Raw genomic sequence first — 12343 nt, 5'->3', positions numbered from 1 at the left:
GCAGACTGGTTCGAGCTGATAGAAAGGCAACAGTGACTCAAATCGCCACCCGTTACAACCAAGGTAGGCAGAAGAGCATCTCTGAACGCACAGTACGTCGAACTTTGAGGCAGATGGGCTACAGCAGCAGAAGACCACACCGGGTGCCACTCTTTTCAGCTAAGAACAGGAAACTGAGGCTACAATTTGCACAAGCTCATCGAAATTGGACAGTAGAGGATTGGAAAAACGTTGCCTGGTCTGATGAGTCTCGATTTCTGCTGCGACATTCGGATGGTAGGGTCAGAATTTGGCGTCAACAACATGAAAGCATGGATCCATCCTGCCTTGTATCAACGGTTCAGGCTGGTGGTGGTGGTGTCATGGTGTGGGGAATATTTTCTTGGCACTCTTTGGGCCCCTTGGTACCAATTGAGCATCGTTGCAATGCCACAGCCTTCCTGAGTATTGTTGCTGACCATGTCCATCCCTTTATGAGGGATGTACCCTGTAACATCTGATGGCTACTTTCAGCAGGATAATGTGCCATGTCATAAAGCTGGAATCATCTCAGACTGGTTTCTTGAACATGACAATGGGTTCACTGTACTCAAATGGCCTCCACAGTCACCAGATCTCAATCCAATAGAGCATCTTTGGGATGTGGTGGAACGGGAGATTCGCATCATGGATGTGCAGCCGACAAATCTGCGGCAACTGTGTGATGCCATCATGTCAATATGGACCAAAATCTCTGAGGAATGCTTCCAGCACTTTGTTGAATCTATGCCACGAAGAATTGAGGCAGTTCTGAAGGCAAAAGGGGGTCCAACCCGTTACTAGCATGGTGTACCTAATAAAGTGGCCGGTGAGTGTATATTTTAAGAAGGGGGCCCTATTCAGAGGTCTGCTATGGGGTCCAACCTCTCCTCGTTACATCCCTGGTCGTATATGCTAAATGTGTTTATACATGTACGTACAGGTGTAGGTTTCCTTCTGTCCGACCACTATATGTTGCATTAGAGAGGAAACACTGGATGGCATCCATCCCTGGCCTCCGATGATCGTATGCTCTGTGCCCCCTAGTGATGTAACTGTCCATACAAGGACAGCTACATCAGCAGCAAATCACTGGTTGCTGCTGATATTTACTCCTCCCACTTTCAGGAGGGAGGGGTGGAACAGGAGGACACATCCCACCATATCGGCAAACAGTGGGATCCGCCCTACCTTGGATTCCTGATATATCGTTACAATGAGATGTGAGCAGAGTCTTCATGCAATTAACGCTTTAGACTAGAATATCCCTTTAAGAAATTTATAAAAAACACAGACTGTAGAAAATTGCTTTTATTGGTTAAAACCGGGCATAACAGCTCAATAACACAGCAAAATGTTACAGTAAAAGGTCTGAAATGATGAATAGATAGTTTAATAATCATCATTATCAGGAGACACTAAAGAAAGAAGTCAGCGGGTCAATTTCTCGATGTGACATTGAAATACCATGATAAGGAGTCAAGCTGTTGTGTCCGCGCCTCCGGTAACATAAGATACAGCTCAAATGCCATAATGAATGGGCGCACCGTAACCTTTTCAATTATTGATGCTGTTAAAGGCTACAGTCAAATGAAGTCTATTCCACACCCGAGGGACCGGAGATTGACTTAATCGAGTCCATGGCATCCATTTCGGAGAGTCTTCCACCACGGACAACATCAATGTTTGCAATATACAACGTGTCAGATATTTCATAGTTAATTTACTGTAAAAAAAATCAATGACGTGACAACATTTCATCTTCATTTCTATCTAGAAGTGACTGGATCCACCAACAATGGTCTAACGTCTATGGTCTTCTTCCAGGTGAGACTAATATCTCCCCTTCCCAGGACTTATGATGGGAGACAGGTTTGGACTTTTTGGCCAAACCCCATTGAAATGAAGTTCTCTAGGTATTGGACACATCTCATGACCAAGGTTGTGTCTTCCAACCGGGTCATGCAGTTGTCCACATTTATCTACAGATGGTCCATTATACAGCAGATTTGATGGTTCATTACATTTGATACAAAGTATTGCATGACCCTGACAAAAATATAGCAATTATGACTTCTACACTCTATACTCCATAATCTACAATCCAATAAGCCCCCCCCCCCCAACTAATAACTTCTATTTAATACCCGTGTTGTGTACAAGTTCTGCCTCTTCCCAAAGCACAACAGTGAAACGGGACAGGTTTTGGACGTCTTCTAGGTGAAGGTTTGACGGCTGAAGAGGTCGAGTGTGACGGCACTCAGGAATGCTGGGATGCTGTTCTGGTGATGCAGGTGAAGATCGATAAAGTCCTTCAAGGTCCTTGAGAAGCTCGTTTCTAATAGCTGTAGTTTTACTCCAGACGGACTTGTAGACTGTGGAAGAAAAATAAAAGATACTGGAGTTAAAATGTTTTCTTTCACTCGTGTGTATCATATACAATATATATACCTTGCTATGTTGCACTCAAAAATGCTACTTTGTACACGACTACAAGCTCTTGTGGTCATCCTACTTTGAGGGGTGAAGTAGGCAATGGTGACACGATACAGTTTAGGTGGAAATTTCTTTTAGAGGAAGTATTTAGGCTGTGTGTCACCTAGGGGGCAAGATGAACTGTGGAGTCACATGTGAGACCTATTTCCACATTTCTAATTCGGATCAAAGTGTGAGGAACACAAAGTGCTTTGCAGAAGTCTAGAAACAATTGTCGGAAATTAAGAATTATTAGAAATATGTTCTGCAGCAGGACAATGATCCCAGACATCCAGCCAACGCCATCACAAACTATTGGCGTAAAGAACAACAAGCCCTGGAAGTGATGATGTGGACCCCACAAAGCCCTGATCTCAACACTGATCTTCTGGGGTTACGTGAAGAGAGAAGGACTGGAGAAAACCTACAACCATAGAATAGCCGAATGTTCCAAACATCTTGCAGAATTATCTCCCAACTGAGGATGCGAGTGTATGTTGAAGAATCTATGTTCGTTTACGGACAAGATAAAATGTTAGAAAATCTAGAAATGCTTATTTCCACACTTGCCTAACACTTTGGGAAATCGGTAGCAAAATTTTATCACTACATTCATATTAGTAGTGGACAAAGAAAGAAAGAAAGAGCACCATTTCTTCAATCATGAAAAAGTTAGAGGGACACTCGAATCTCACGACTCTGGAAACTTCCTAACCTTTCTACGATTAGATGTCACCCTGACACATTGCTCTAGCTGGAGAGAAGAGAGTCGATCACAACACTTTTTCTTTGGTTCTTTGTTTTTTTTTTTTTTTTTTTTTTGTGCTTTTTTCCATGCAAGGTCATAGATGAATACAACAAGACAATAGAGGGAGATCTTACACCGGAGACAAAGGAAATGCAAGAGTGCAACATAACGGCTTTGGGACGGGAAGACAATTAGCATAGAAATGGCATCTCGAGAAGATCAAAGAGGAGACACGAAGCTCTAGAACCAGAGGATAAAGCAGCATGCACACTGTAGGACGGCAACCTGCTATGGTAATGAGCTTCATATCATAAACAACATCCATACGATAGCACAAGAAAAGCCAAATTGTAATACTATTAGAAGATGGGGTTAAAGTTGTGTTTTACCGGGGACCAAATATCAGAGCAGATTTGACTAGGAAACAGCTAAAATTGGCCATCAACATTTGGCCGTGGTTGCGTGCGAGACCCCCCAGTGACTAGCCTGATAAAGGGGTTACAACGCTTACATAAGAACAGCAGCTCCCCAACACCTGGAGTAGTTACATCTAGTTCCCTTCCGCTACTGAGCTGATTGAATCATAAAAACAGAACCTTAAAGCCGCGTTTGAATTGCGTTTAGAAACACAATTCAAGCTCATTGGGGAGGAGCTATGAGAACTAGCAACAAGAGTCTTGCATTGTTAACCAGCGAAAGACGTGTTGTCACTTCCTGAGTGCTAGATGCATTTGTGTTTACGAGTAACCCCGCCCTCTCGTGCATTTCTCGACGTCATTGGGTTGTCAGAGATCCACTTTTATCCCTGTGATGTCAGCACTCAGCGTCCACATACTAAATTAGGCCAGAAATGAAGGGTACGGGTTCTTTTGTATTTTTACCACATCTAGGGCAAATAACAACAAAAACAAAATGACTCTAGTAAACCGGTTTAATCCCCAATATAAAGGTCTATCAGAAACCTCACAAAAGCTTAAAGGGAGGTAACAAAATAGTTCTAATACAAAGGGTCCATGACAAGTCAATCTGTAATGTTGACTAAGTCAATCTGTGATAGTCCCCTAACGGAGAAGGGGCTCATTTTAGGTTTTAACTGGCATTTGGTTCTCCTTAGATTCCATGTTTTGAAGTTTTCATTAAAAGTATAACGAAATGGGATGGGAGCACCTACAATCTGCTTTTTGGGTCCTCTAAATTATGCATGTAATCCATTGGTCCAAGGGCTGCCTACTATGCCTTAGAGCCATGGGGATATCAAGCCCCCAATGCCGAGACATCAGGCTACACGCCTCTAGCCAATAACCAGCGAGAGCAATGATCCATCCTAGCCAGGGATTGGATAAGCAACCATTCCCTGTAGTACTGCAGGGCACCGGGAATGGGAGCTCAATACCTGCAACCTACTAGGCACTTCAATAGTCACTTTCCAGAGGTTAGGATACCGATTTAAGGTAAGCTGCAATAGAACACATTGGCAGCTCTTTTTTTTCTTTTTTAGGGAAAAAGACCCTCAAGAAGACCTTTTTTTTCAGCCTTTCAGAAGCATTTAAACGATCAAGCACCCTTTAGTGGAGATGAGTGTGCCAAAACTTTTGGTTCGACAGCTTTGCCGAACCCCGGACTTGTTACTTGATTGGCTGTTCTATGTCCCTAGCAACTAGGAATGGATGTGATTGGCCAGGTTTGTCCACAAGGTGTCCGGGTTAGGAGGAGATGCTGACTGAAGGACGCCAAACCTAAAGTTTGGGTCCGCACATCTCTTCCCTTCAGGTCAAGGTCATTACTAAGTGACCGGTTCTCCTAAAGGTATTGCCCCTCCCCTTAGTATAATATCATATATCTTCATTATTGTGGCAAGTAAGGTTCTCTTTAAAACCTCCATTAATAAAATAGATTACAAATAAAAAAGATCAAAAATTTGTGCTTAGGAGAGAGCATCGAAGAAGATGGAAATGTAAATTAGAAATTATAACCTAAAGTAATTACACATTACAGAAAAGTATCTTAATTATACCAGACTCGGGTATTAAACAGGTAGGCCCTGGAATTACTACCCACTCCACGAGGACAAACTTCCGTAAAGAAAAAGTCGAGTGTCGTGAGAATTCGTGTTCATTTACTGCCAACACTCTCCTCCCCCCAAACCTGTAATTTTTTTCCCCTACGTCAAACATTGCTCACTTTTTGCCTTTAGCGGTGACTGCGCTGTAAAGCGATCCGCAGTCATCAGCTCGGAGCAGCTGCAGACAACTATAGGAACAATTATTGAATTATTTATGACTGGTTATTACACCAGCCTCTCTCCAAAGCTTTAACATTTTTAATCACTTCAGAACCTAAAAAAAAAAAAATGTAAGTGTTTAATCAGCGGGAGGGAAAAAACCTGAGATTTCTACACAAAGACAACTAAGCTGGAAAGCCTGATATAAGTAACCTACATACAAGAGCACCGTAATATGACATGTTAAAATGTCCTCCATGAACTGGACCTTGGATGGCAGATATGAGACACTCATCATTACATGATATTGATGACACCCCCCCCCATTGTGGCAGACGGTGGAAAAATAACACCGTCTCTAAAAGCTCTTTAATACTGAAAAAGTAAAAATATAGGATTGTGAAGGTCTTTATGCATATTAGCTTCTCGGGATACTGGGGCCGGGTCATGTGGAGTACCATCACTTTACACAATGATGTTTCTTAGAGACAAGACGTGGCCAGTTTCCCTCAAAATACTGTAATGGAAAATAGTCTTCTAGATGGGAGGTTTTCTTGAACACAAAGCCGAAATATGGAGGATCTGAAAAGACACATCAGAAAAGAAGCTGGTCTGGCATGTCCTAGTGCAGTGATGGGCAACCTTTTGAGCTAGGTGTGCCAAAATTCGCCAAAAAAACGAGCATAACTCGGGTGCTGTGTCACCTTTACGAAAAACCTAATTTTGTAATAACATGTCCAGCAGCGGCCTCCCCTTATTAATAACATGTCCAGCAGCGGCCTCCCCTTATTAATAACATGTCCAGCAGCGGCCTCCCTTTACTACTAAAATACCCCTAGCGGCCTCCCTTTACTACTAAAATACCCCTAGCGGCCTCCCTTTACTACTAAAATACCGCTAGCGGCCTCCCTTTACTACTAAAATACCCCTAGCGCCCTCCCTTTACTACTAAAATACCCCTAGCACACTCTCTTTATGACTAAAATACCCCTAGCGCCCTCCCTTTAAATATAATATAATAATAAACTTACATACTTACCCAGTGATGTCTTCTTCCCTGTAGCTTTACTGCAGGCGGCTCGGCTCCTCCAGGTTGCACCGCGCGCCTCGGGTCACGTGACTGACGTGACCTGACGTCAGGTCGCCTCAGTCACGTGACGAGCAGCGCGCATTGCAGCCTGGAGGAGCCGGAGGAGTTGCAGAAGGTGGGCGGACCAACGCGGCGCCGGACAGGTAAGCAGGGGGCAGAAACATAGGGACGGGGGCGGGACATTACCACAGGGGCAGCACATTACACAGGGACATTAACACAGGGGGAGCACATTGCACAGGGACAGAAACACAAGGACGGGGGCGGGACATTAACATAGGGGTAGCACATTACACTGGGGCAGCACATTACACAGGGAGGGGGGCGGACAGCGGGCGCTGGGCGGCCGCGTGTCAGCAAAAATGACACGCGTGTCATAGGTTCGCCATCACTGTCCTAGTGGTATCACCCTTACGCTACCTGAATACCAAAACCACCTGGAGCTCAGAAGATTCTAGACTTTGGAGATTAGATTTGTTGGTAATTATGAATACAGGCGGTCCCCTACTTAAGATCACCCTACTTACAGACGACCCCTAGTTACAAACGGACCTCTGGATGTTGGGAATTTACTGTACTTTATCCCTAGGCTACAATAAACAGCTATAAAAATCATTGGTGTCTGCATTTAAGATTTATTGTTTATCCTGGTTCTTATGACAACCAACATTTTTTTAAATCCGTCACAGAGACCAAGAAAAAATTGTCTGTATCTACAATTATAAAGTATACAGTTAAGTTGAATTTGGATGTAAATCGTAAGAACAAACCTACAGAACCTATCTTGTACGTAACCCGGGGACTGCCTGTAGTTGAATCCACTCCTCCCTTTATATTTAAGGGTTTTTTTCTGATAATTTTGGCATATTGGGGCATGAGCATGTTCCCTGAAATTTTAGCCTAAACAATCAAAGGACCACTCTAGCCAATCACTGCCCTGAGCAGGCCTGGATGACTGACAAAAATTGAGGCAACTGGTCCTATGACCAACGGCAAGCAGAAGGGAAAGCAAGAGTTGGCGAACAGACCAGGTGCCACACTGGAACAGGGAACTAGACTAATGGTTTCATGAAAAAACACTTTTTTGATTGCCTCAAACTTCTAAATCATTTTACCTGCTTTTGCAAATGCCTAATGGATGCGGCAAAAGCCACTACTGTATTTAGGCTTTATCGTAACATTCATCTCGTGGACCTGTTACCATCTATAAAGAGCTCAAAATAGATTACAATTAATAAAAAAGGAAACAATAACACTAATATTTTTTGTAGGCTTTTGCCTTTTATTATTATTTTCACTTTTTTTTTTTTTATATTTTCACTTTTTTTTTGCCGGAAAATTTCTAAATGTCAGAATTCCAATTTTCGACCTGCTGAGGAGAAGGAAGTACTGAGAAGGACTTGCAGAAAAGAGACGTCGTAGCAGGAAAAGGTGAGCGGGGAATAATGAGGATCGAGCGGGTGCATTTACATAATGTAACGTATGTGTTCTAAAGGCAGGTGAGATATAATGGCACCTTTCATCAATGCGAGAGACCGCGGCATTGCGCTATAATCAAGCGACGGGGACTTGCAAGAAATGTACACGCCGATGTTTTAAGTGCGTTCTTCAGAATAGGTTTAATTACACGGACTCCACATGACAATTTCATACCGGAGAGATTTAGCCCAACACCTGCAGAATGTTTTGTGACGCAGATGATCTAAGAGTCGCCATTAAAGATACACTGGATGCTAATGAGCGAACATCAACTCCAAGCAATAAAAAAACGAGCGAGGAGGAGGATGGAGGTGGAGTCGTCTTCTGAAGATACTTCTTTTATTTAATATTGTGAGCAAAACTATTAGGTCTTTGCAATATTTTATTTTGTAGTTTAGTTAGGTCCTATGGGAAAACAAATGGTGAGCCGCCATATTTGGGTCAGTGAACCAAATATTGGAAAGGTGGGAGGGAAGGGGGCAACTTTTACCCCTTACATTCTCCTGATACAAATAATTTTCCATTTGTTAGCATGTATATATAGTAGATCTCATATTCTGGTTATTGATCTACATGATGCTCTTAGACTTGACATTTCCCGTTGGAGTATTGAAGGCGTTATTGGAGAAACCGCACTCCCTGTCAATGGACTGAGCCTGTTATCGCAACTCACAAAAGTGATCCAACCTCAAAGCGTCAAACTGGGTTTCCTTGGGCCACCAAGGATATATAATATCACACTACAGAGTACAAACATAGAACAATAAGAGTGAGGGAGCTGCTCACAAGACCTTATATTCTGTAAGGATGAAGGGGGATACAAGAGCTTACAGTCTATAGTAGCCTCCAGTCTAGGTAGTCTCCCAACAAACCGCCGAGGTCATTAATTGTTTCAGAGCCAACCAAAAGATCTTCTGGTACTCTGGTTGGCCATTCCAACACTGCTCCAGTACTTACAGAAACATGGCTAAGCTCAGACAGATACTTTGTGGTGAGATTCTTCAGGACATTGACATCTTATTCTTAGTAGAACAACTGGTGTTATTTTTGCATATGTGGGATCCATCCGATCTAGGAGGCCCAAGCAAATTCATTCATTTAGACAATCACTTAACCTTTATATAGAAACAGTGGGGGAAAGTCTTCTACGACAGTTTTCCAGGCTGGGTCAGGTGTGGCCATGCCCAGGAGATACTATAGAGGCTCTTAAGTCTGAACTTGCAATGTTTTTGCCTGTAATGACTAAGAGGCCAGAGCCTCTTAGTAGATATGGGCTCTGGGGCGTCATTGTGGGGAAATGTGAGACTGGCTTTTGAAATATGAATGACCCCCCCCCCACACACACACACAAATATGGATTTTTCAACCAAGATTCTTGGCCCTGAGAGCCTCTTTGCTGCCCCTATGTCAATGCAGGTGAAAATATTATTTACTGGCTTCATTTTGCCCTATATTGACCCTGTCATCCAACGTTAAAGCAAAATTACATCTGCTGATATCTTTATGTAGTTCCCACAGTGAGGTTGAGCTGAAGGCTTCACTTTAGGCTACAATCTATATAATCAATAAAACAAACTAATCCACCGGCACCCAAGTGTGAAATAAAACTCCATCTCCGCACCACACCCCGGGGAAGAGTAAAAAGGGACATTTATTATTAAGCAGAGAGATCTGGAGCACCATTAAAATTTTCACAAACCTTAAGGCAAACGCTAAACCCAGAGGCGATGGCGCCTCATACACTTGTGAATATTTATTTACCTCCAGGTGGTAGAAAAACAAGCTGCCAAGTCCATATTCATATGAGCAGAAGGAAAATACAATAGTATAAAATAACCTAATGTATTATTCAACCACCCCCAAGAAGAATTTACAAAAGGATGTCCCATACAACTGAAGAAGGCGATATCCATTCATCACTTTTGGCTTGATGGAGTCTGTTGGGTCTTGCGGATTGTTGACCAATACGGCAGACTGGTTGCACTGTGTGTGTGTCTGGGTTATGATTAAGCGCTCAAATATCTTAAAGGTGTTTCCAATAAAAGAAAGTTCTCAAATTTGAATCCTCTAGCGATTTTTAACCCCTTTCTTTACAATTTTACTCAGTTCTATTGCTGTTGTAGCCCCTATCACTCAGTGATGATCAGTGTAAGATTCCAGGGTGTGAGCGGGGGACTCTCTAAGCAGACACTTCATGATCCCTCTGTGCTATATAATGCTGTGTGCTGGCAAGGTGCTTAGATTATCATGGTATAGGGGTTTATCTACACTTTCATTTAGCATCTGAACATTCTACTAATATCTGACACATAGAAAAAGAGATGAGACAGAGATGCTGAGATCCATGAGATGGACATAAAACACAATGACACTCTCAGCTCTGCTAACGCACCTACAACATACACCGAGTCAGCCCTGCTATCTGCCTCCCTCCCAGATAAAGATCTTATGTGTCTGTAGCTAGTATAGTAAGTGTCTGCCACTTCTGCTTGCTACATTTGAGAATAACCCGACCAGAGTCAGAAGATTTAGGGTTGTATCCTGGGGCAACCAAAACTGTAAACACCAAGACTGATAAAGACAGGTTGGACTTGTATCTGTGAAATGATAGAAATGATTTTTGTTGATGTTGTGAATTAGAGAATGTGTTATTTTGTTATCCCGAGTATATTTAAGAATCTTGTCTTCAAGCTGCAAGCTGTTATCTCATCTATACGATACAATATGTATCTGGCCCTCTCAGCATCTAATGTTCTCCTAGTTGTAGGATTATATCATAGGGTCATATCACAGAGGTGAGAGTGAAGCTGTTACGTCAGAACATGAAGGCAAATTTATGATGCGTAACCAGGCTTCAGTCTTGTATGTAAAAACACCCATGGATTGGACAGCAGGGCTGGAAGAAATCCGATATTGGAAAAGCAGTTTTCGGCCGAGGCACCTACTGAGTGATTTATATTTTTCTTTCTTCTTCTGACATTGCGATTCATTTGCTTTACTTTTTAGCTGTAATGGGAGAAGATCCCATAAAAACAGTCCAGTTGTGAATTTATTATAAGGCCAATACTTCACGTCATTCATGTTGAGTGATTTGTCCCACAGGACCCAGCAACGCTCGGCATAACATATTAATCAACATTTCTGGAGGGCTTTGACGCAGATATCCAAAAAATATATATTGAATACGAAGGGTATTCGCACATTAGACCATAAGATCCATAACTGCTGCTCCCACATTCAGTCATGGTCAGCTACCGTGGATCAGGTAACTCTTCCAAAGAAATCGGTCTTCATTATATACACACGATGATATTTTGAAGACTTCACATGAGGTCAATTTTCAATTTTGATGGTTTTTAGAGTTGTGTTTTTAGGATTGCCCTTAAGATTAGGACATCAACTTCTGAGATCCTGAATTGTTCCTGGGTTATCTCCCTTCTATTGGTGTACTTTCTTGGCTAAGAACCGTACAAACCCGAGTATAAGCCGGGGTTTTCAGCTCCGTGCGCTCTGGTTGGTTATTACATTACAGTGTGTGCGCAGCTAGTGCAAACCGAGCTGTAGCTGCCTGTGCACAGAAAGCAAGAAGAGGACCTATGGGGGGGGGGGGGGGGGGTTGGGCTGAAAGGTGAGTACTGAGTTTATCATTTTTATGTGGTGGGCATACTCGGGAAAGGGGGCTGGCTGGCTACATACTACTGGAGTAGGTAGGCTATATACAAGGGAAACTGGGCTGGCTGTATACTACAGGAGGCAGGCAGACTAACTGGGGAAACAGGGCTGGCTGGCTATATACTATTGGGGGCAGGCAGGCTAAATCCTGAGGAAACGGGGCTGGCTATATACTACTAGGAGCAGGCTGGCTATATACTGGGAAGCAATGGGCTGGCAAGTTTGCAGACTATATACTGGGGGGAGGCTATGACCAATGCATTTCCCACCCTAGGCTTATACTTGAGTCAATAGATTTTCCCAATCAGGTTAAACTAGGTGCCTTGCCTTATACTCGAGTATACACGATGCACACAGAAGCAGCCCAGAACTCAATATCTTTCTCTTTTCCAAGTGGTTAAAGGCTGATTTATGGCAGTTCGGGGGGGTTGTGTTTCTAAGCTGCTCCTCTGGTGGATTTCCCTGCTCTACGATAAAACCAGATTGCAGAAGTGAGAAGCAGCTTCTACAGAAAACAAGTTTTGAATGAATCCCAATTAGGGAAATTTTTTTATCCCATTATTGATGCAATACTATTAAAAAAAAAAAAAAAAGTCTCCAAAAGCTATAAAAATCTTTTTATTATATTTTATAAACTTGG

The 12343-nt window shown here is 42.7% G+C and overlaps 1 protein-coding gene across 6 annotated transcripts in view; it reads right to left on the bottom strand.

The window, feature by feature from the left end:
- Window positions 1-1314: 1314 nt before the first annotated feature.
- MAD1L1 (mitotic arrest deficient 1 like 1) overlaps window positions 1315-12343 on the bottom strand; it is a 438339-nt gene continuing 427310 nt past the window's right edge. For all 6 annotated transcript variants that reach the window (XM_072120358.1, XM_072120362.1, XM_072120360.1 and 3 more), the window contains one exon: window positions 1315-2393. In XM_072120358.1, the coding sequence (XP_071976459.1) occupies window positions 2235-2393 (159 nt within the window). In that variant the 3' untranslated portion in view covers window positions 1315-2234. The remainder of the gene's footprint in view (window positions 2394-12343) is intronic.

The sequence above is a fragment of the Engystomops pustulosus genome, chromosome 8 (assembly GCF_040894005.1).
Source record: "Engystomops pustulosus chromosome 8, aEngPut4.maternal, whole genome shotgun sequence".
NCBI classification, from domain to species: Eukaryota; Metazoa; Chordata; class Amphibia; order Anura; family Leptodactylidae; genus Engystomops; species Engystomops pustulosus.
This window is presented reverse-complemented; position numbering and strand designations above follow the sequence as displayed.